Source organism: Typopeltis vanoorti, chromosome 4, assembly GCF_054136105.1.
Source record: "Typopeltis vanoorti isolate ZY-2024b chromosome 4, IOZ_Tvanoo_1.0, whole genome shotgun sequence".
NCBI lineage: Eukaryota > Metazoa > Arthropoda > Arachnida > Uropygi > Thelyphonidae > Typopeltis > Typopeltis vanoorti.
The window spans coordinates 66,359,687-66,383,177 of record NC_143552.1 but is presented as its reverse complement, the minus strand read 5'-3'; the positions used below and the strand labels follow the sequence as shown (position 1 = coordinate 66,383,177).

Here is a 23,491-nt window from a genome sequence, read left to right as displayed (position 1 = left end):
AATCATCATGCAGTTTTCTACAACCTATTTTCATCGCCCCTTCAAATAAAAACAAAATACAGAAATCGTCTTCGTGTGTGTGTGTGTGTGTGCCGATCTTCGACTGAATTTGACCAATATTGAGCTAGATATCCAGCAACTCTGCAAGGGCCGAGAAGCTCAACCATCTCATTAAAAGTAAGTAGTAACATAATTAGATCATATTATTTATTTGTTTAATAAAAATTAAAACTTTGTTCAATGATGACACTTTTAATTGTTTTTTTTCCAATTTAATTAATTATGTTTCCATATGTATTCAAAACATGCTTTCTGATTTATTATGTTATAAATGGCACAGTTTTTCTGAAATGTTGGTAATTCCTACTTAGGTTTTTAAAAAAATTATGAAAAGTCGAATATAGGGAAATAAATTAAAAACACTGTGTTTATTTTTGAAGTAAAACTTTAATTCCAACATTCTAAAATATTATTTTTCTTGCTTTTTCTGTTCGCAAAAATCGTCAATGACATTGTCGAAGTCTATTTCATTGCTCAGTTGATGTTTTATAGACAGTTAAGGCAAGATTTCTTAAACGCCAAAAAAGTGCAGCCCGGGAGAGATCCCCCCCCCCCAGCTATGTCTCTGTACTTAGTGGTCCGTAGAATTGTTTTCACCATTTTACTGGTCCTTGGCCTTAGAAAGGTTGAGAAACGCTGGTATAGACGAAGCCCTTTGGTCAGAAAGACCTGGGTTCAATTCCCATGTCTGTGACATGAGGAACCTTTATCTGGTCTCTTTCGAAAAGGAGAGTTAGCCAGTGTTATATGGAGGCAAGGCATTTTTTCACCTGGAAACTCGGGTATTTTTTGTCTCCCCCCAGAACAGGCAAACCAGTCCTGTGAATATGCACGGATTACTTGACAGTGTCAGGAATACTTAAGATCCAGCCATAGGTCTGATCTGTCAGCTATGCCGATCCCAAGTCTGGATGAAATAAGGGGGTGGGGATGGAGATGGTGTCGTACCTCCCCATAAAATGGGCTCACAGCCATTCTATCATCATACTAAATAAATACTACCTGATACTGCTTCCACATATACAACTCTCTGATATTTATCAGAAAGGTGGTTACTGATCCAATCTACTAGCCTAATATCTAAACCTACATGTTTCAACTTAAAAACCGACTTGTCACATGCACCGTGTGAAATGCCTTTGAAAAATCTGAAAAAATGTACTATAAAAGTCAACAAGATTACAAAAACAGGAGCATCCATTAACAAATATGCTAGCCTGCATAAATAACAATGTCCTCATCTGCCCAATTTCGTATATCAGTTTTTACGAATTTCTCAAAAATGCTAACAAACATAGAAAAATTACAAACTGTCACCATCAGCTAGCCTTATGCAATGTTGAAAGTTTATTATTCGCTTGGTCAGACTATAATAAATTTAGTTTAATCCTTTATCCAAGTGTGTGCAAACATAGTTTGCGCCTGAAAGGATCTTCAGGACTGGGGTAAAGTGGTACAACACCGAGCAACTCCTTGCAAAGGTGGAGCAAGCTACCAACACTCCTATCTCAGTATCTCCCATAATGCAAAACACATCTCCTTGCAGATATGTATAATGTTATGCATTAAGGGAAGGGCCACTACCCAGACTAGTTTCGACCTTTATTGAGGTCTCTTCAGTGGGAGCCAGGCCCAAGTGGAGATACCAGGCAGAAGCATTAGCAAGGTCATCTCCTCCTATAGGAGCTGCCAAATGGCCCTTCCCTTAATGAATGACATTATACATAGCCGTAAGGAGATGTGCTTTGCATTATGGAAGATACTGAAATAGGAGTGTTGGTAGCTTGCTCCACCTTTGTAAGGAGCTGCCCAGTGTTGTACCACTTTACCCCAGTCCTGAAGATACTTTCAGGTGCAAACTTTGTTTGCACACACTTGGATAAAGGATTAAACTAAATTTATTATAGTCTGACCAAGTGAAAAATAAACTTTGAGCATCCTTCTCAAAATCCAGAGTAATTTAATAAAAAGGTGGCACACCGTTTGGCAGCTCCTATAGGAGGAGATAACCTTGCTGATGCTTCTGCCTGGTAACTCCACTTGGGCCTGGATCCCACTGAAGAGACCTCAATAAAGGTTGAAACTAGTCTGGGTAGTGGCCCTTCCCTTAATGCATAACATTATACATATCCGCAAAGAGATGTGTTTGCATTATGGGAGATACTAAGTTGGTAGCTTGCTCCACCTTCGCAAGGAGTTTTTCCGGTGTTGTACCACTTTACCCCAGTCCTGAAGATACTTTCAGGCGCAAACTTTGTTTGCACACACTTGGATAAAGGATTAAACTAAATTTATTATAGCCTTATGCAAGTTTATCACCAACCTTATGTATTGGTACTATCTTATCCTCTTTCCACTTTCCAAGAACTTGCCTTGGGGTAAGATTATCAATAAACAGGTTAACGTCATGGTCAATTCCACAGCAATTCCCTTAAAAAGTGGTGAAATCAATCTAGTTCTTTCCTACCTTAATACCATCAAGCGTATTCAGTATTCAGAATACATCCTCTTTATTCACTTCTAATACTTCATCCCTCCTAGCCATAACTCAGCTAATGTGCCTCTGTGAAGTAAACAAAAGTCGAGAAAAAAGCAATGAGATGGTAGTAACATTATTATTTCATTAACCTCTATGAAGTTCACCCAACCAACATTATTTATCATACTGCATCTTACAATCACTAATGCTCCCAGTATTCACAACGCATACTGGTAGCGTGTTCCACTCACCCACAGTTGTCCATGTAAAAAAAATCTACTCTTCACACCATAAATTATATATTTAGTTTAATCCTTTATCCAAGTGAAAGCAAACAAAGTTGGCGCCTGAAGTATCTTCAGGACTGGGACAACTCGTGGCAAAGGTGGACTGATTTCACATCACTTGCCTTAGTATCCCATAATGCAAAGCCTTGTGGGATATCAGACAGCTCAGAGAGTCCTTGCAGACATGTATAATGCTATGCATTATGTAAAGGGTCACTACCCAGACTGGTTTCGACCTTTATTAAGGTCTCTTCAGTGGGAGCTAGACACAGAGGTAATACCAAGGTTGAAGCAATGCAGAAGTCATATTTCCATATACAAGTTGCCAAAAGGTGTCACACTTTATTATTAAATTACTCGGGATTAAAGAAAGATGTTGGAAGTTTTTTCACTTGGTTAGACTATAAATTATATATTTAGTTTAATCCTTCATCCAAGTATAAGCAAACAAAGTTTGCGCCTGAAGTATCTTCAGGACTATAGTCTAACCAAGGTTAAAAACTTCCAACATCTTTCCCTAATCCAGAGTAATTTAATAATAAGGTGTGACACCTTTTGGCAACTCGTATATGGAAATATGACTTCTGCATTGCTTCAACCTTGGTATCACCTCTGGGTCTGGCTTCCACTGACGAGATCTCAATTTTCAGCAAGTACTTTGGTTTTCTTTCATTTGTTTTTCACTTTATTTTACTGTTGCTAGTGGTGGTTTCGTCCCCACTAGCACTGGTTTCTTTTAATAAATATTAGGATTGCTGGTAGTACAATTAGCATCAGGATTATTACAGGATTACTTTTAGCAGTATCACAACAGTCATTTATAGTAGCTCAAACAAACATTTGCTGGTGGTGTAGAATTATTTCTGTATTATGGGATTATTTTATTCCGAGTCTTACGACTGAATTTTTTTTTCTTCCAATTAAACAACTATATGCAGAGATATAGTCTTTTTCCCACTTGAGATAATGGTACCAATTCCTCCAAGGGTGCGAACTCTAGGAATTGAAATTCCCAGATGGGAATGAGCGAGACGTGTAACTAAGATTTTAAAAGAGATAGTCGGCTCAAACAAGATTTATTCTTTCACCCCTTACGGTGGAGGGAAATATTTAATTGAAGTTAAAGATGTGGAAACAAGGGACAAACTATTACAGGGTTTTACTTTCAAAGGCAGCACAATTATTCCTGTAATGTTCAGGAGCCAGGTAAAAACAGTAAAAATCGAAAGATTTCCGATGGAATATAGACAGAATAGTAATGAAATTCTTATACCGACACTTTTGAAATGGGGTAAGACTAGTAATATACAAAAGGGTTTGTCAAGTGAAGATCCAAATTGGTTTTCTGGTGATGTCACCTTCACAATGGATATGAAGATGCCCATACCATATTTTGTCAACATTGGTACAACCCGAGTTATGGTAAACTATCCAGGAGTACAATGTCAATGCCTGCGTTGCGGTTCATACGATCACTTACATGGTAACCAGTTCGAAATCTAAATGTTTCAACTGCATGGAAATCAGACATATAGCTAATCAGTGCCTCAAACCCTGTCAGAAATGTGAAAGTTCTGAACAACACGTTAACACCTGTCCTTTTAGAACTTTCACGAAAGAGTGGGAGCTACTGTAGAGCCAATTAGAACACCATATATATATATATATATATATCAGAGAGGCATAATGAAGAGTCTCCGGATCTTCCAATTCAGTCTAGTAAAGACGACGCTTTAAAACAAACTACACTTGGTAAAATCACAAAAAAGTGCACGACCAAATCAGTTAGAAATTAGTCTCAAAATTCCAGATCTGCAGGAGCAACTTTTCCAGTCAAATACTGATGAAACAGTTGAAATTACCAATAATGAACCAAAAATAACAACTGAACAGGTACACAATGAAATGCAAAAACATTGAGCCGTTCTACAAGGAGAAATTGGAGAAGAAACAGAAAAGCAAGTAAGACAACTGAAAGTACTTAATATGCAGACAAAAAAGAAAAAGAAGTAATAAAAAATGTAAAAATGGAGAAGGCTGTGGATCATCAAATGAAAACTCTTCAGGCTCAGAAGAGTTTATGCATTATGAAGGACCAACTCATGCTAATAAAGAGAAAGCAAGAGATACAATTAAAGAAAATATAATAAAGTTTACTGATTCAAAGTTTTCTCAGTACAGTTATCATCTACATGAAAAGAAAATAACTAGCTTCCAAATCAAAAATGATAGCCATGAAATTGAAGTAATGGAAAGCAACTGTAAAAAACTGGAAAACAGTTTATAAGAAGCAGGTTACACAATTGCTTCTTCACAGACTGAAACCTCATTGGGTTCATCCAAAATTTAGAAGTTAAAGACTCACCAGTGACACTTCAATAATCACAGCATCTTCTTTCTGCATTTCCTCATTAAATGTACGAAGATTCCATAAGAAAATTAAACAAGGAACTATATGGAAACTTATGCTACCATAATATCAAGTTTTTGTTTCTCCAAGAAACATACTTCTGGTAGATATAAAGATATAAAAAGTTTAACAGATAGATATTCACTTCTTTCTTATTGGAGCTTTGGAAGATTTAACAGTGCAGGAGTAGGAGTTTTTTTCTTGCCCCCCCCCCCCTCCTTGGGTCATTCTATAATATCCAAAGGGATGCAGAAGGGAGAATTTGACAACAGATTGGAAATACTGGATGTGTAATAAGGTCAAAAATGTTTATGCTCCATCCAATGGAACAGTTAGATGAAAATTCTTCCAGGAATTGGAGCATAGTTCAGGTCTGAGGCAACTCGTGGTAAAGGTGGAGTAAGTTCTGATCACTTTCCTTGGTATTTCCCCTAAGGTCGAAACTGGTCTGGGTAGTGGCCCTTGCTTTCAATGCATAGCATCATATATTTCTGCAAGGGGATGTGCTTTTCATTAGGGGAAATCCTAAGGGAAGTGATCAGAGCTTACTCCACGTTTACCACGAGTTGCCTCAGACCTGAACCATGTTCAGGTGCAAACTTGACTTACTTGTCTGTTTGATTACTTGGGAAAAAAGGATTAAAACCAAGTTTATAAAATTTTTGGTATCTTTAACATATAGTATATGCAAGGTAAAAAACTTTCTACATCTTTCTCTCATCCTGAGATTTTTATTTAATAAGGTCAAAGCGCCATGTGGCAACTTGTTTAGGTAAAATCTATAAGCTCTGCATTACTTCAACCTTGGCATTTTAGGATCTGGCTCCCACTGATGAGACCTCAATAAAGGTCGAAACCAGTCTGGGTAGTGGCCCTTGCCTTTAATGCATAGCATCATACATCTCTGCAAGGAGATGTGCTCTGCATTAGGGGAAATACTAAGGAAAGCGATCAGAGCTTACTCCACTTTTACCACGAGTTGCCTCAGACCTGAACCATGTTCAGGTGCAAACATGACTTACTTGTATGTTTGCTTACTTGAGAAAAAAAAGATTAAAACCAAGTTTATAAAATTGCTTGGTATCTTTAACATATGTTCCTCATGATTCCACCCTGATCAGGATGAAACACACTTATAAATTGATCACTGAATACCTCAACAATGTCTTCTGCAGCAATTACCATTCTACCACTTTCATCCCTTAACTTCATCTTTCCATTATCATTCTTCCTTCTACTTGCCACATATCTAAAAAACTTTCTAGGGTTTTTCTTAGCCTGATTTGTCAATTTTTGCTCATACTCTACTTTTGTTTTCCTTACTAACTGAGTCACTCTCCTGGCTTGTTCTTTATATTCTTCATGTGACTGATTACCATTATTCATCTTGTACTTCCTCCAAAGTACTTTCTTTTTCCAGATTTCATGCTTAAGCTCCACATTCATCCATTTTACACCTACCTTATTCAGTCTTTTGGCCTTTGGGATACATTCGTACATTGATGCTGTTATGAATTTCTTTGCAAGTTCCATTGCAGCATTTATTTCATTACTGCTCAACCTCTCGTTCCAAGTTATAGCTCGAAGTTGTGTCCTAAGCTTGTCATAATCACCAGCCTTATATTTCCACATATATCCTTTCCTCACAAAAGCCTCCATATGACTAGCCACAACACAGGTGATCACTTTCACCAACTGGAGGAAAATGTGAAATCTGATCCTGTGATGAAATGATCAGATCTAGAACTCTTGATCCTCATGTGTCTTCCTTTATGTGCTGCCTGAGATAGTTATCTCTCAAGAACTCGAAAAATTCACTTTCCTTATTCCCAAATGCTATCTCTTCATTCCAAACTATACCGCCATAATTAAAATCACCCATAATAATTACCCTTCCTTTGTTCACTAATCCAAGTTGTTTATACATTTCTTCATCACCACCTTCCACATTCCCAGGCCTATAGCAACATCCAACTAAATATGTATTCCTCTCAACCTCCACGTATAGTAAATAGTAAACCTTTGCATTTTATAGTAATTATATAGTAAATCTCTACAATTTTTTTTGGTCTAGCTAATACCAAGAAGTTGAAAAGGAATTTCTTCAACTATCAACGAAGTATGGAGGATTTGGACTTTCAGTCTTAAAATTCTACTATTTAAGCAATACAGCTTCAAAAATCCATAAAATAATGCAAACTAATCACATGTGCAGTCCTTCTATGGTACTACTTGGGTTTACATCTTCTCCTGTTTGGAGATATGATTATAAAGGTCCAAAAGCTGAGATTGTTCCTGAATACTACAACACTCTGGGCTTAACTCTAAGACTGCTAAAACACTCCAGAATTGACATTCTTTCCATTAAAAAAAAGTAAAATTTGGTATAAAGAAAATTCATCAAATTTGAATTTGATATTTTTTCATCTTTCAGTTATGTATTAATTCGTAACTTAAGCTCGTTTTTGTTTTAAAGCTGTTATGCGTAGATTTGTCTGGTCCAAAGTGCACAACTAGTAAGCTAATAGTTTATATCAAAATATCCGACCTATTAATATGTCTTCTCCCAATTTTTATGTGATCTTATGTAGTATATAGTGGTTGAGAAAAAAACATTCATCATGTATATACAATGATAAAGTGTTCATTAACTAACTCCACTATACATGTATTTTGGCAATATGTATATGGCGTGGGGTAGGAAGAGTGTTAGGACAAGATTTGTTGCTTGGGAGGGATGAATGGTTGGAATAGGATGCCATAAATGGTAATGAGTACTTTAACAGTGAGTATATTCAAGGAAAAATAATAGGTGTTTGCATCTTAGAATGGGTCTCTCCATGATGAGTCATTGACTCCATGGAGATGCTCAATAGAAAATAATATCTCTTACCATGATCACATTGCTATCATAACAATTCACCACACTCACCCTCCTATAATTATTCTTCCTCTTGCTTGCCATGTAGTGAAGGAAGTCCCATGAATTATATTTGGTCTGATGAGCCAATCTCCTCTAATATTGCACTTTTTTTTTTTTTTTAACCATGCTTGTCATCTTTCCAGCCAGCACTTTATATTCCATGCATCTGTTCAGTACCAACTATATTTTACTTCCTTCATAACATGTTTTCCAACACCATTTGCCTGATTTCACTCTTCATCCATTTCATTTCCTATTCCGTTTACTCACTTAACTCATTGTATATATATAGTGAAGCTCTTGTGTGAGATGCTATCTAGCCAATTCTCATGCAATATTCTTTCTTTCTTTTCTGAACAGCTCATCAACCCAAGGTGCTATGCAAGTTGGCCATGGAGATTGTCATAATCACCCACACGTTATAATTCCACACTTTTCTTTCATATGGACGTGCTTCATGCAGCATATATTACTGGAATGTCAGAAATCCAGCAATGGAATAAATAGAGTCGTGAATAAAGTAGGAAAAGTCTGTCAAAAATATGATACATTACAAAGATCTTATGGCATGAAACTCTGTCTGGAGTACAAACATTTTCAAGATGGCAGAGGAAGTGAAGGATCAATTTTGCAGTGGCCAACTGAAAATAACCTCTAACCCAGAAATGGCATATAAAGTGCACAATTTACTCACAACAGATCATAAATACCATAAATAAGTAGATGCAAGTGAATAAATGAGAAGAAATAGTAAGACCCATAATAACAAAAAGCATGGATAAGAGAAGAAATCAATTTTACAAAGATCAGCATGGGATCTTTTCTATATATACTATATATCAAGGTGCCAGCCTGGTTGGCCAAGTGGATAGCACACTCATTCTTCAACCAACAGGCTGTGGGTCCGAGTCCCACTGTTGGCATGAGTATTAGTAAAATCCTTCTCTGGAAGAAGGTATGTGTAATAGTTTCTTGAATTTATAAGGGCTTGTCAATTAAAAATAAAATATATGTTGAAACTGAGATTGAAAGGCCACTGATTTAATATAGTTAATCATGTTGGAGGCTTAATGGATTGTATACAGCACTCAGAAAGGATTAAAAACAGAATTTAATTCTTCCTATATTTCGTCTCAGTCAATGAGACATCTTCATGGATTACAAAAAAACTAATGTAACATAAAAACAAATAACAAACAATACTAAGCGCAACCACGTGGGTGACACTAAAGTCCTATCTAGGTGGAGCGCCCTCTAAGGGCAGTTGTAGGTAGCCTGGAATGTAAAGTGGGACCTCTGGTGATAAGCGTTTTCCCAAATCTTAGGAAGCTTAATGCAACCATATTTGTTAACATTTGGTTGATTCCTGAGAGCTGCTGCTGCTGCTGATTCTAAGAATAGTCTTTCTCTTTTGAATATGCTGGTGGAGCATGGTGGTTTTTTTCCATGAGATCCTGTGGGTTGTATCCAAGACATGGTCAGCCAGGCCTGACTGACCATAGTCATGGTTGCAGATGTATGACTTATGTTCCTCCAGGAGGAAAGTAGCTGATCTGCCTGTCTGTCCAAAGTACACCAGTTTACAGGAACAGGGTACTTTATAGACTCCAGGCACTGAGAGAGAGGAGGGAGCTGATCTTTTGTAGAGCGGATAAGGGTAGCAAGTTTGCGATGGGGCTTAAATGCTGTGTGTAGGTTGTATTTTTTTAAAATCTTGGCTATTTTTTCAGATGCGTCACAGATGAAGGGTATGGTGACGGCATTTCTAAACTCTTTTTGAAGAGAAGACCGGGGAACCTGATTAATTTTTTTATTGCTGTGATTGCTGTAGCCACCTCAGTCACCTCAACAGCCTACATCCAAGAATCCAGTTCACAATGGAAAAGGAAAAGAACAATTGTTTAACCTTCCTAGACACCTTAGTTACATGCCTTCCCAACGGTACACTTTCCTTCACGGTATATAGAAAACGCACGCACACAGGCAGATACATCCACAAACGCTCCCACCACTACCCTACTCAACAATATGGCATTATTAAAACTCTTACCAAGAGAGCCCATAATCTTTGTTCCAGTGGAACTGCCCTTATAACTGAGCTTGACCACATACACAACACTTTCCTCTCCAATGGCTACAGCAATCACAGCATTAAAAAAAATAATAATAATCAGGTTCCCCCTCCCATTCCCCGGTCTTCTCTTCAAAAAAAAGTTTAAAAATGCCGTCATCATACCCTACATCCATGGCACATCTGAAAAAATAGCCAAGATTTTAAATAAATACAACCTACACACAGCATTTAAGCCCCATCGCAAATTTGCTACCCTTATCCGCTCTACAAAAGATCAGCTCCCTCCTCTCTCAGTGCCTAGAGTCTATAAAGTACCCTGTTCCTGTAAACTGGTGTACTTTGGACAGACAGGCAGATCAGCTACTTTCCGCCTGGAGGAACATAAGTCATACATCTGCAACAACATCTATGGTCAGTCAGGCCTGGCTGACCATGTCTTGGATATAACCCACAGGATCTCATGGAAAAAAACCACCATGCTCCACCACAACAAATTCAAAAGAGAAAGACTATTCTTAGAATCAGCAGCAGCTCTCAGGAATCAACCAAATCTTAACAAATATGGTTACATTAAGCTTCCTAAGATTTGGGAAATGCTTATCACCAGAGGTCCCACTTTACATTCCAGGCCACCTACAACTACCCTTAGAGGGTGCTCCACCTAGATAGGACTTGAGTGTCACCCACGTGGTTGGGTTTAGTATTGTTTGTTATTTGTTTTTATGTTACATTAGTTTTTTTGTAATTCCTGAAGATATCTTATTGACTGAGACGAAATATAGGAAGAATTAAATTCTCTTTTTAATCCTTTCTGAGTGCTGTATACAATCCATTAAGGCTTCCAACACGATGTCCTCACAGCACTTAAGCCTCTACACATGGATATGGTTAATGGCATGTATGTATGTATGTATTATTATTATGTGATACCTCTGGGGAGTCCAAAGACTCATCGAGGGAGGGCAGCCTTTTGGCTGGAGAGTGGATATGCTAACCACTCAGACAACCAGGCTGGCATGTATGTGACCAGTGAAGCAAATGCCATCACAGCATGAGATATGCAAGTATATATACAATGACAATGTAGATAAGTGTATCCTTTTTCAGATTCTTCTGAGGGAAACAGTTTAAAAAAGTTGCCTCTTATATTTTTGTTTTATTTTATTTCAATCTCATTACTTTTTTATCATATTCTGTAACTGCTTTTATCAAAGATTAATTACTGCAATAGATGTCATTTCTATGTAAAATTTATAAAATATGTACCAGTGGTTTCATGTTACAAAGTTCATCAACTAGCAACAAAACCTACATCTATTGAGATTTTGGTCAACATGTTAAAACACATGAAAAAATGAAATAAAGCTTTCTAAATAACTGAATCATTAAATAATTATTTTCATGAAACAGTTAAGTCCAATAAGCATTTGTGTACATCAGTATCAAGCCATTATTCAAATAACTATGTACAAAGATTAATTAATTTGAATAATGGTTACTAATTATTTCTACATTATAAATACATATAATTTTAACATTTAAAATTACATGATTTGGATAATTACATAAACCTCTGCACTGAATTCATGAAGACCAAAAACAAAATAAATAAATAATGTTCATTACTAAATGTAATCATTCAAATAATGCATAACACATCAACATACCTACAGTAGAGACTTAAAATAAGAATTATTATTATTATAATAAACTACTTCTTCTTCTAAGTATTAAAATAGTCACTTAAACACAAGAAAAATCAAATTCAAATAAGATGGTTAACAACACTTTTCTTACCAGCACAGTTCAAAAATATATCTATTCACCATTGTGCTGTTATTGTATATTAAACATTTTGAGAATACTTGAACATTTGAAAAAAATATATATATATTTCTCACCTCAGTATAAGCATAGTCACTGTTTGTAAGAAGAAAAGTCTTCTTTCCATGATCATGCATTCTGTAAAATTATTAGACTATTAAAACTATTACATAATAGCCTACTATATATAAAAATATCACAAACTAAAATTAAGAAATACGATGCAAAGCTGCAGAGAGTAAACCAGACAATTCTGATAAGGTGTCACTTTAGGAATATATAACAGGCTAGTATTTCAGATAGATGAGTAGAATCAGTGTGTCAGAGTGGAAGTGACTTCAAGAAAGTAATGAGGCAAGAGATCTGTGGAGAATGATGGATAAAGGGCTGAACTTTAGTGGAAAGAAATATAACAATTGCAAAAATTATCCAGAAGATTCTTATTGAGAAACTGGGATAAGAATACATATGCAACACTGAAGGTGATTAAAGAAGTTAGTGAGAGTAGGATTCATGAATGGGTTGATTGCAGTATTCTCTATGAGGATTAGCATGGTAAGAGATTTATTTTAGCAATTTACTCTGTTGTACAATTTACATTTAACTTTATATTTTGCATGATGATTATGCATATACAGTGGTACGTTTAAATTTTGAAAAGTCATAAAATGCTACATGACAAGTCAATATTTAAATTATGTCAGTAGTTGGATATCTAATAGACTATACATGACTTACATATCAGTAAGTCATGTATAGCCAATCAATATCCATGAACAGGAAATTGAGTTAAGTCAAGTCTGCTACAGCCACTGTAATCTGTTTTAGGACCCTTCCTATTTAACCTGTATATTAATGGCACTGGGCAAGGTTTAAATGGAGACATGTAGTTGTCTGTAGATAATGCAATGTCGAGGAGAGAAGCTAATATTCTGGCTCTTCAGAAGTAGTTCAACAGGCTGTGAGTGCAGGGCAGACTGAATGCCATCTGTGATCTAGTGGATAGTAAAGAAGAAATGATGTAATTAAGATGAATATGTTGGCAGGAGTTTTGTATCAGATTAATGCAGAGGAGACTTTTCAGAATTGATGATGACAGGAGCAGAACAAGAGGCCATCTATAAAAGTTCTACATGTCATGTGAGTAAAGTGGGTGAGAACACATTTTTATTTATTTGGAGAGTAGCAGCAAATGAGTGAAATGAGCAGCCTGAAATTGTGGGAGGAAGTAACAGTAAATGAGCTGAAGGCAGCACGATGAGCACAGAAGTATGTAATAGTGATAATCTTCATGATAAGTCTTTTGACTATCCAATTGTTTCTGGACTAGATGCAGACTGATAAATGTTGTTAATTACCCAAATATGACAGTATGTTTGGCTAAGTGGATAGCATTGTGCTCTCCAACTAACAAGCCATGGGTTTGAATCCCAATATATGCATATGGATTGGTGTCGAAGTTATCAGGTGAAAAGACGTGCTGTTAGAGAGATCCTGAAAGATTTGTGATTTTTGTTGATTTATTAAGTGTTTTCTTAGATTCAATTGTGTATTTTTAGTATATTATTGTAGTTTTTAATATAATTATTGTATTACAGCATCTTATAACATAATTGCAGAAATATGATTAGTTTTTACTACTCTTAAAAATGGTGCCGAAAACTCGTCATAACAAGGCAGTGTCTAAAGCTCAAGTTGTTGCTACTAAGGAGAGCATTTGTCCTGATTGATGAACAAAAGTACTGCTGCAATGATGATGATGATCTGAGGATAAGTTGACATTAGAAATATCTCAATTAAAAGAAATAATTATAAAACTTGACCAGGGAATTAGAAAAGGCAGAAAAACTTTGATTAAACTTAGACAGGATAAGAAAAAGGATCAGAACAGAACAGACAGAAAAGTACTGAAATTGGTAATCAAAATATTAATAACAAGGTAAGTCAGCTAAAATCTAAGAAAAAAGAGGTGACATGGTATAGTGACTCAATTTTAAAATTTGCACATGCCGAGAGAGAGAGAGAGTCACTACTTTTTAGTTTCCCGGGAACGATAATTAAAATATGACAAACATAACTGAAAATCAAAAAAGAAAAGTAAAAGAGATGGTAGTTCTGGTAGGTACAAATAATTTAAGTAGTGACAAATACAGTATAAGAAGAAGATATGAAACATCTGTTGGAAGAGGCAAGAAAGAAATGTGAGAGAGTAAAAATTGTAGGATGCGAGTTTTTAGATGTGTGGGGTGTGTTTGAATGGCAGAAAAGACTTGTATAAAGATGGCTTGCACTTAAACTCATTGGCATCAGAAGCCGGGAGAAATTACTTCTTGGTATGAGACCTAATGTAGAGAGTCAGGGAAACTAGATCATCAAGGAAAGAAAGGGTAAAAATGTGTGTGAAAGTTCAGTTATGGTATGCAAATGTGATACAAATATGAATGTCTTCAAACATGGTTATGTATGTGGCAAAGGGGTGGAAAAATATGCTTTGGGTTCGAACCTTTTAAGTATGTCTGGGGGAGAAAGGAGAAAATTCTAGAACAAGACCAAATACATTGTATATCTAATTATAAGAATAGGCTAGGTGTGTAATTTATTATGTCTATACACAAATGCCAAGAGAATCAGAAACAAAGGGATTGAGTTCACTGCTTTATTGAATACAATGTGGCCTAAGATTGTTGACATTAGTGAAACCTGGCTATCAGAATCAGATATAGTAAGTGGGATCGAGTGAAATGGGTATACTATTTTTAGGAATGACAGAAGAGATAGGAGAGAAGGAGGAGTGCTACTAATAATATCAGATGACTTAAGTCCAGTTAGGGTAGAAACACAAGAAAACAATGATGGTAACAATGTCCCATGTAGCAGTTAGTTTGAGTCTATCTGGTGTGAAGTGAAGGTTAACAGAATGAAATATATGGTGGGTGTTGCTACAGACCTGGTGACTCAGTTGCAGGGGACAAAGAAGTGAATTGCCAATTTAGCCTTATGGGTACCAAATGAATGATTATTATTATGGGTGATTTTAATTTTCCAAACATTGACTGGGTAGAAGAGATATCTCATGATAAGAGAGAAGAGGAATTTATTGAATTGTAGAGATACAACTTTCTCAAGCAGCATGTGAAAGAAGGAACTCAAGGTCAAAGAGTGTTGGATTTGCTCATAGCATCAGAAGGGATCTCTGTCAAGAATATGGCTATTTTACAACCAATTGGTGACAGTGATCATGCTGTACTTTCTTGGGAAGTATCTACTTGTATTGAAGCTCCAATTAAAACAGGCTACATGCTGAACTACAAAGCTGAAAATTATGATCAATTTAGGAGAATACTATCTTTGGTCCCACTGTATCAGTTACTGAATGGAAAAAATGTCAGCAATGCATGGGAATCTTTGAAAAAGTGCTTGAATGAAGCGGTATCTCAATGTATCCCTAGCATTCAAAGAATAAATAGGTTGGGAGAAATGGATGTGCAACCTTATTAAGCAAGAGATCCACAAGAAGAAGATATGTTGAAAAAATATAAGTGAGAGTAGTTATGAAATATATAAAGCTCAGGTCAGAAAAGTAATCAGTATTGTGAGAAAAGCTAAATCTGAGTATGAAAAGAAATTGGTGATGCAAGCTAAAGACAATCCAAAAGAATTTTATCGTTATGCCGCAAGCAAAAGAAAGAATGAATGCGGAAGAATAACTTTATTGAATGCAGATGGCATTCGAGAGTCAGAAGCTAATGAGATTTAGTCTCATTAGCTTCTGACTAATGGTTAACATCTCTGGTTTGACATCTCTGGTTAACAGGAGAAAGAGGGGGTGATATGATATGATACAGCAGCATTTCTCAACCTTTCTAAGCCCAAGGACCAGTAAAATACCTAAAACAATTCTACAGACCACTAAGTTATTTAATTTTTTTAAAATGTATGTGGGGATTTCCAACATATACATATTACATATTTACATACAACATTTGCATATTTACATATTTACATACAACATTTGCATATTTACATACATTTGCATATTTACATATACAGCATTTTACATAAACATTTACAAATACATATGGAAACATAATTAAGTTGGAAGTAACCAATTAAAAGTGTATCATCACTGAACAACATTTCAAATTTTTATTAAACAAATAAAAGGTATCAGTTTCTGATTTGCTGTGAGCAAATGAATGGGGGATATCAGCACAGTCCCACAGACTCACACTCATTAAGCTCACTCACAACAACATTTTTAGTGCCGTTAGTACCATGGGCAAATGAATGGGGAATGTCAGTGCCGTCCCGCTGAAATCTTCATTCATCTGCCCACAACGATGTTTATCTTTTATCCCCATTCATCTACCCACAGCAACTTTTATATTTTATATGTCATGCCCATTCTCATGAAGCCCCAGAACAATTTTTATCTTCACGCACTCTCTGATTCGACCTGTGACATGTAAACTGTTCCATTTGCTAAGTGCATTGTGAGACGAGGGAAAAATGTTGTTCTTATCTTACTTCATTCATCATAATACTCAATACGAACTTGATATCCATGGATTCCATCATGGATGATATCCCTTGTCCTGTCCAAACCATCTCCTGCACATATCCAAAAATTTCACTCAAAACATCCCAAAACCATTAATGTCCCCCATCTACACACACTTCTGGCAGACATGAATCGCCTTATTTCCCTGAAGAGTTTTCCATGACCAGCAAAAATTTTAAAACATCCTGTTATGTGAGGTCATTCCTGATATCTATACAGTTCAACCCATGATGTCAGTTGCAAAGTGCAATACAAGTGGTCGGGTGAATTTTTCCGCCAGCGATCATATGCCATATATATAGTACGCATGCGATTTGTACTAATCGTGTTATGGTGGTGGTTTTAATTATATCCGTCCTGTTTTATCTAGAGGAACAACAGTGGTCATCGTAAATCTGGCAGATTCATTAATCGTGTGGTAGTTTTATTTATATCCATCCTGTGTGCTGCTTGTATTCATTATGTTGGGATGTGTGCTTCTGTACAATCCATGGCCGTACGATGGATGTTGTTGTCTGCATGCGACAGATTTTCGGTGTGCTCGGCCGCATATTCTCGCAAGCGACCATACAAGATACAGAACTTTGCTAAATGGGATGTGGATAGCTATCCTCCTCGCCAGCAGAGCTGAGCCTCACCGTGACATCACTTTGCATAACTGTCGTTTCATTCCTGATTTTGAAAATGGATTAATTCCAAAACCAGTAACGAGAATAATTGGAAATGAGAATAATCTACTCTCTATATATAAAAAGATAAGCTGAAATTTGAAACATTTTTATGTCACGTTTTTTGTCTTACCAGCTTATCAGCCCAGAACTCGGGAGGATTGGGCAGCGTAGGTGCCAGGGGGCAAGGCCCCTCCCTAGTATTATATAATTATGTTACTACTTACTTTTAAGGAGATGATTCAGCTTCTCAGCTTTGCATTTTTCCCACTGGATCCCTTTGTGTATTATGTAATTATTGAGAGTGTGAAATATTTCTTCTCCAGTTGTTCGAGATGGCAAAGTTCTATAAATCAGAATATCATCATGAATGTTGTCATCATGTGCATATCTTATGCAGCTTATTAACTGCGCATCATCTGTAACATTAGTAGTCTCGTCTATTTGTAATGCATAATAAGGGCTCTTCTTAACTCTTTCGATTAACTGAGATTCTACGTCACCTGCCATATCATTAATTTTGCGACCAACAGTGTCATTTGAAAGAGGAATCAAATCAACATCTTTTAGTAACTTGTTGCTAAGCATACTTTTTACTACATAAACATAGTTTTTACCACATTTTTTATTGCTGGAAGTAATAAATTTTCCCTGATAGAATGAGGTTTCCATGTTTTCGCTATGCGCAAACTTAAGAGACAGATGCTTCCAGTGCCATGCTATTAATCGAACCCATGGCCGAAACTACATCTTTCCCATGATTTAATGTCGCTAAAATTGGCTTTTTTTTTCAATTTGCTTATTTTTCACATCACAATGTTTAGTTTCTAAATGTCGGAGTTTTGCAGGTTTCATGCACTTGTTCGACAACACTTCATAACGCAAAACACACTGAGGTTTCTGTTCACTTTCATCTCCACACCAAGTAAACCCTAATTCCAAATATGAACTGTTATATTTCCTACTGTATTTTTTCTTTGAACTGCTTGTTTCTTCTACTTTAATAGTATCAGATTTACTCGCCGTTACAACACTTGTATCACAATTCGGGTTAGCATCACCTGTTTCATTTGCTCTTCTTTTCAAAGTCCTAGTTCTAAGCACTTTTCCATTATTCAAAAATGTTTCCAAAAAAACATATAAATATATAAATACTGGGAATAACTCATGACACACTTTGTCCGAGTATCGTTTAACACTTCTGAAGGTATACTGAGCCTTGGTTGAAGGAGGAAAACCTCCAGTAATAAAAATCAATAAATAACAAGCAATTGGTTGAAATGTGGATAACACATGTTCACTTCAAATCTGACAAAACAGCAAGGGAAGGCAGAAGCAATAAAACTATACTCTTGTTTGCTTCACCCCTCGTATTATTCGTCATTCTGCTGCTACAAATTATTGAAGTGCCAGAATGACGAGCAATAAAAGAGGGGTGAAGTGAACAACAATATAGTTTTATTGCTTCTGCCTTTGAACATTCTGATGCTATTTGTTGTGTTTTTAAAGTCTCCATTTGATTTCAATAATTTTTACTTACTTATTCAATTTTAATTTGTTTGGATAATTAAAAAATATATATTTATTTAATTAAGTCTGCCTGCGGACCACAGGTTGAGAAACACTGTGATAGAGATCTATACACTTTTGAATGGGTGTTATAGGATATCAACTGATGAAATTTTTCGTTATGAGGAAGGTGGGGGACACTAAGTTTTTCTCTCACAGAGCAGAGAGTGAGTGAAATAATTTGCCCTTAGGGGTAGTGAGTGCATCTAGTGTGAATGAATTTATGGGAAGCTATGATAGCTGGTTTTGGTGATTTATAGCCTCCACTGATGAGTCCTTGACTCCCTGGATGTCTCTAAGATAATAATAATGATAATAGTAATAATATATGTTTGTAAATGTTTAAGTGTTAGGTGAATTTTGATGCCAGGTTGAGAGCACAACTCCACTTATTGGAGGCATAAAGTGTGGTCTGAGAAAGTTCCATGTTTAGTCTCTAGAGCAGGGTTTCTGGATTATCTTAATGATTTGTCCACTCACAGTATTAATACTAAGGTATTATAAAGTGTTAGCTCATTCATATATCCAGCATGATTTTCTTCTGATCCTTCATCCTTAAAGATGGCCATAGAACTATCTTCATTCTTTTCTATGAGTTTCTGCACTCTCTATGAGTGCAGAAACTCATAGAGTTTCTGCACTATCTCCAAAGCATACTGGATATTCACTTGACGCAACCATTGCTAATGCCGTGGCAATTTCCGATGATCTTATACTCATAGCCTCTACTAGCAAAGACTTGCAGGAATTCCTCAACCAAGCAGTGAACTTCTTTCATGTTCAAGGCCTAATCATCAACATGGCAGCTTTTCTTTCATGCTTACATGGTGATAAGAATATATTATGGAAAATTATGGAGACAAATACCATGTTAGAGCAAAACTTTAGTTTCATATAAACCAAAATGAACACTCGATGTTTCAACCTTCATATCAAGGTCATCATTTGGAGCATACACATATTTACAGAGAAACAAGCTGCACTACAATCTACATCATGGTTTGCTAAAGTTACTGACCAACCGTTACAATAATTATTGGCCTGACCTCTGGTGAAAAAAAAAAACTTTTACTACATCAAAACTAGAGTCCTATTATTATTATTGTCTATTAGGTTACAAAATTAAATTGGGCTGGAGAGCAACATGTTTATATATATATATTACCGCTAAAGTGCAGAAATCAGTTATTCTGCAGATTATCTAGGTATTGTGCAGATTAACTATGATGATCCGTTAATGTGCAGAAAATTGTTTCATTTCTCAAATTACCTAGGTAATCTGCAAAGTACCTAGGTAATCTGCACATTACCTACTAGGCACTCGTTAAAGTGAAAATAAGATCTTTGCTGGAACAACAGCAACGTTTCTGTATGTTTAAATTAAGATAATGTTATTTATTTATTTTTTGATATCTAAAGAATCAAGTTAATACAATCAAACAATCAACAAATTAGTTGATAGAATCAATCATCAATCAATTAATATAATACAAGGAATCAAACGGTTTAAAATATTATTACAATTAAGAAAAAAAACATATGATAAAATTATGTTTACTTATTAAAAAACCAAACTAAAAGTGGAGGGAGAGGGGGGGAAGGAGTAGGGAAAGGAAATGAGAGAAACAAACTTTTGAACTTTAACGATACAGAAGCCGTTAATGTGCACATTACCTAGGTAAAATGCGGAAAACTCTTGATTCCGCACGTTAACGGAGCAATTCAGTTAATCTGCAGATTAGCTAGGTAATGTGTACATTAACGGTTTCGCACTTTAGCGGTAACATATATATATATATATATATAGGGTGGTTCAAAATTCCACGTACAAACTTTGAGGGAAGATAGAGAACATCAAAATTAACCATATTCACATAGGAAAGCATGACCAGAAAGTGATAGTTGGCACTGTTCATTCACCAGCGCTCCAGGTGAGCAATTGGGGCTTCCTCATTCAAGCTTTAGACGCCATATGAAAAACATGAGTCATTTTATGAACTCTGAGATGGCAGACATGCACCTCGTTTACCATATTATGTATCCAACGACCATTGAACTGTTCAGTTATGCCTAATAAAGTTTTTTTTTTTTTTTACATACTTAATGCCTTGTGTTATTTCTGTATCTTTGTGTCCCTGTTAGTAGCTTCCAGTGGCGTTTCTGGTCATGCTTTCCTATGTGAATATTGTTGACTTTGATGTTCTCTACCTCCCCTCAAAGTTTGTACATGGAATTTTGAACCACCCTGTATATATATAAAAATAAAAAATATATAAATAAAATAAAATAAAATAAAATAAAATAAATAATAAAAAACCCTGTGATTATACATATAAATTTCAACCAATTGGTATGGAATAGTTTCCAATAAAAGCTGAAAATTGCTTCAAGTCCTAAAGTATGCTAGATACTAAGTAGGCTGAATATGTGCCATCCAAATTCTTGGAATTTTTATGCCACCATTATTGTTGAGATTAGGGTAGTTAATCAGAATTTCACAGGCTTCTTTAAATTTTCTTTCATACCAGATTTTTTGTATGATGTAAAGAGCAGGTACTTTTCCAATCAATTTGGTGTAGGGTGTTGAGAGCATGATCTGAGAGGCCTGCTTCACCAAAATTGTTATATATATATATATATATATATATATATATATATTTTTTTTTTTTTTTTTTTTTTTTTACATATAGAGATTGTATATCCAGTTTCACCAATATAAGGTAAGTTACAGGTGTGCAGTAGATGCAATAAATTCCAGGAAGTGCCAATGAGAGGAGAGGATCCTTAGAGGAGTTGAATATGTTTTTTTAATTTTATAGGTGGTTTAAAAGTGGCATTGAGATTATAATGGTGTAGGATTCTATTGATTTTTTCTGATAACCCTTTAATTGGATGGCTATGGTTTTACTGTAATCTATATTCTTTTTTGATGAAGTTTTATGAAGTTTAATAAAGTTCTTCATAAAACTATATATATATATATATTTTTTTTTTTTTAAATATAAATTTAATGACTTAAAAACTGAGGTAACTTATAAAGTTCTTTTATGAGAATAATACAACTAGTTTCGGCTTATAACAGCCTTCATCAGGTTCATTAAAGGAAAAGAATAGTAATAAACATTGAAGCATCTAAAAAACTGAAAATTACAGGTAAAAATTACAACACAAAATGTATTTTTTTTAAGTTGTTCTAACTGGCGCTATTGTTTATTGCATGTGTGCGTGCAGGCTCTCGTGAACGCCAATATTGAATAACTGCAGTATGGCTATCTAGGATGTTATAACTCAAATTGCTGTTTAAGTGTTCAGGATTCAGGATGATTTCCCTGGATTCCACGATTTTTCTTTCGAACTCATCACCACAGCGAAAAATATTTTCTGATTTATCCCAGCAAACGGAGTGACTTTGGAGATTATCATTAGGATTGTTTGAGAAAAGAACATGACTTGACAACACAGTTGCACGTGATCTTTTATAGGAGATGTCTCTCTTATGCTCCTCGATACGTTGTTCAATAGATTTGTTGGTTTGTCCAAAATAAGGGATATTGCAATCACACCATAATTTATATACACCTGATATTTTAGGTTGTGATGAATAGGTTTTAGATTATATATATATATATATATACATACATATATAAAACTATATATATATATACACATACATACATACAAAATTCATAAAACTACACACACACACACACACATATATATAAACATGTTGCTCTCCAGCCCAATTTAATTTTGTAACCTAATAGGATAATAACAATAATAGGTCTAGCGTTGATGTAGTAAAGGTGTTTTTTTTTTTTTTTTTTACCAGAGGTCAGGCCAATAAAACTATATATACATACAATTTTATGAATTTTATATATATATATGTTAAAGATACCAAGCAATTTTAAACCTGGTTTTACTCCATTTCCCAGGTAAGCAAACAGACAAACAAGTCAAGTTTGTGCCTGCAAGTGTTGCAAGTCTAGCTGATCCTACAGGTAGTGCAAGACCAAAGCAACTCGTGGTAAAGGTGGTATAAGCTCTGATCACTAATCTTAATATTTACCCTTAATGCCATAACACATCTCCTAGAGGAGATGTATGATGTTTTGTATTAAAGGCAGATGGGCCACTACCCAGACCGGTTTCGACCTTTATTTAGGTCTCATCACTGGGAGCCAGGCTAGAAACTTGGGAAATGGAATAAAACCAGGTTTAAAATTGCTTGGTATCTTTAACATTTACTATACCCAAGGTAAAATACTTTCTACACAAAATTCATAAAACTATATATACATACATACATATAAAATTCATAAAACTATATATATACATACATATATATAAAATTCATAAAACTATACACACACACACACACATATATATATATATAAACATGTTGCTCTCCAGCCCAATTTAATTTTGTAACCTAATAGGATAATAACAACAATACGACTTCTTTGATGTAGTAAAGGTGTTTTTTTTTTTTACCAGAGGTCAGGCCAATAACTGTTGTAACGGTTGGTCAGTAACTTTAGCAAACCATGTAGATTGTAGTGGAGTTTGTTTCTCTGTATATATATGTGTATGCTCCAGATGATGACCTTAATATGAAGATCGAAATGTTGAGTAT

At 35.4% G+C, this 23,491-nt stretch overlaps 1 protein-coding gene across 7 annotated transcripts in view; it reads right to left on the bottom strand.

The window, feature by feature from the left end:
- The window catches only part of Nt5b (5' nucleotidase B), a 580,494-nt gene that overhangs the window by 186,432 nt on the left and 370,571 nt on the right, over positions 1-23,491 (bottom strand). For all 7 annotated transcript variants that reach the window (XM_090391852.1, XM_090391851.1, XM_090391857.1 and 4 more), the window contains one exon: positions 12,135-12,195. In XM_090391852.1, coding sequence (XP_090247978.1) covers positions 12,135-12,195 — 61 coding nt within the window. The remainder of the gene's footprint in view (positions 1-12,134; positions 12,196-23,491) is intronic.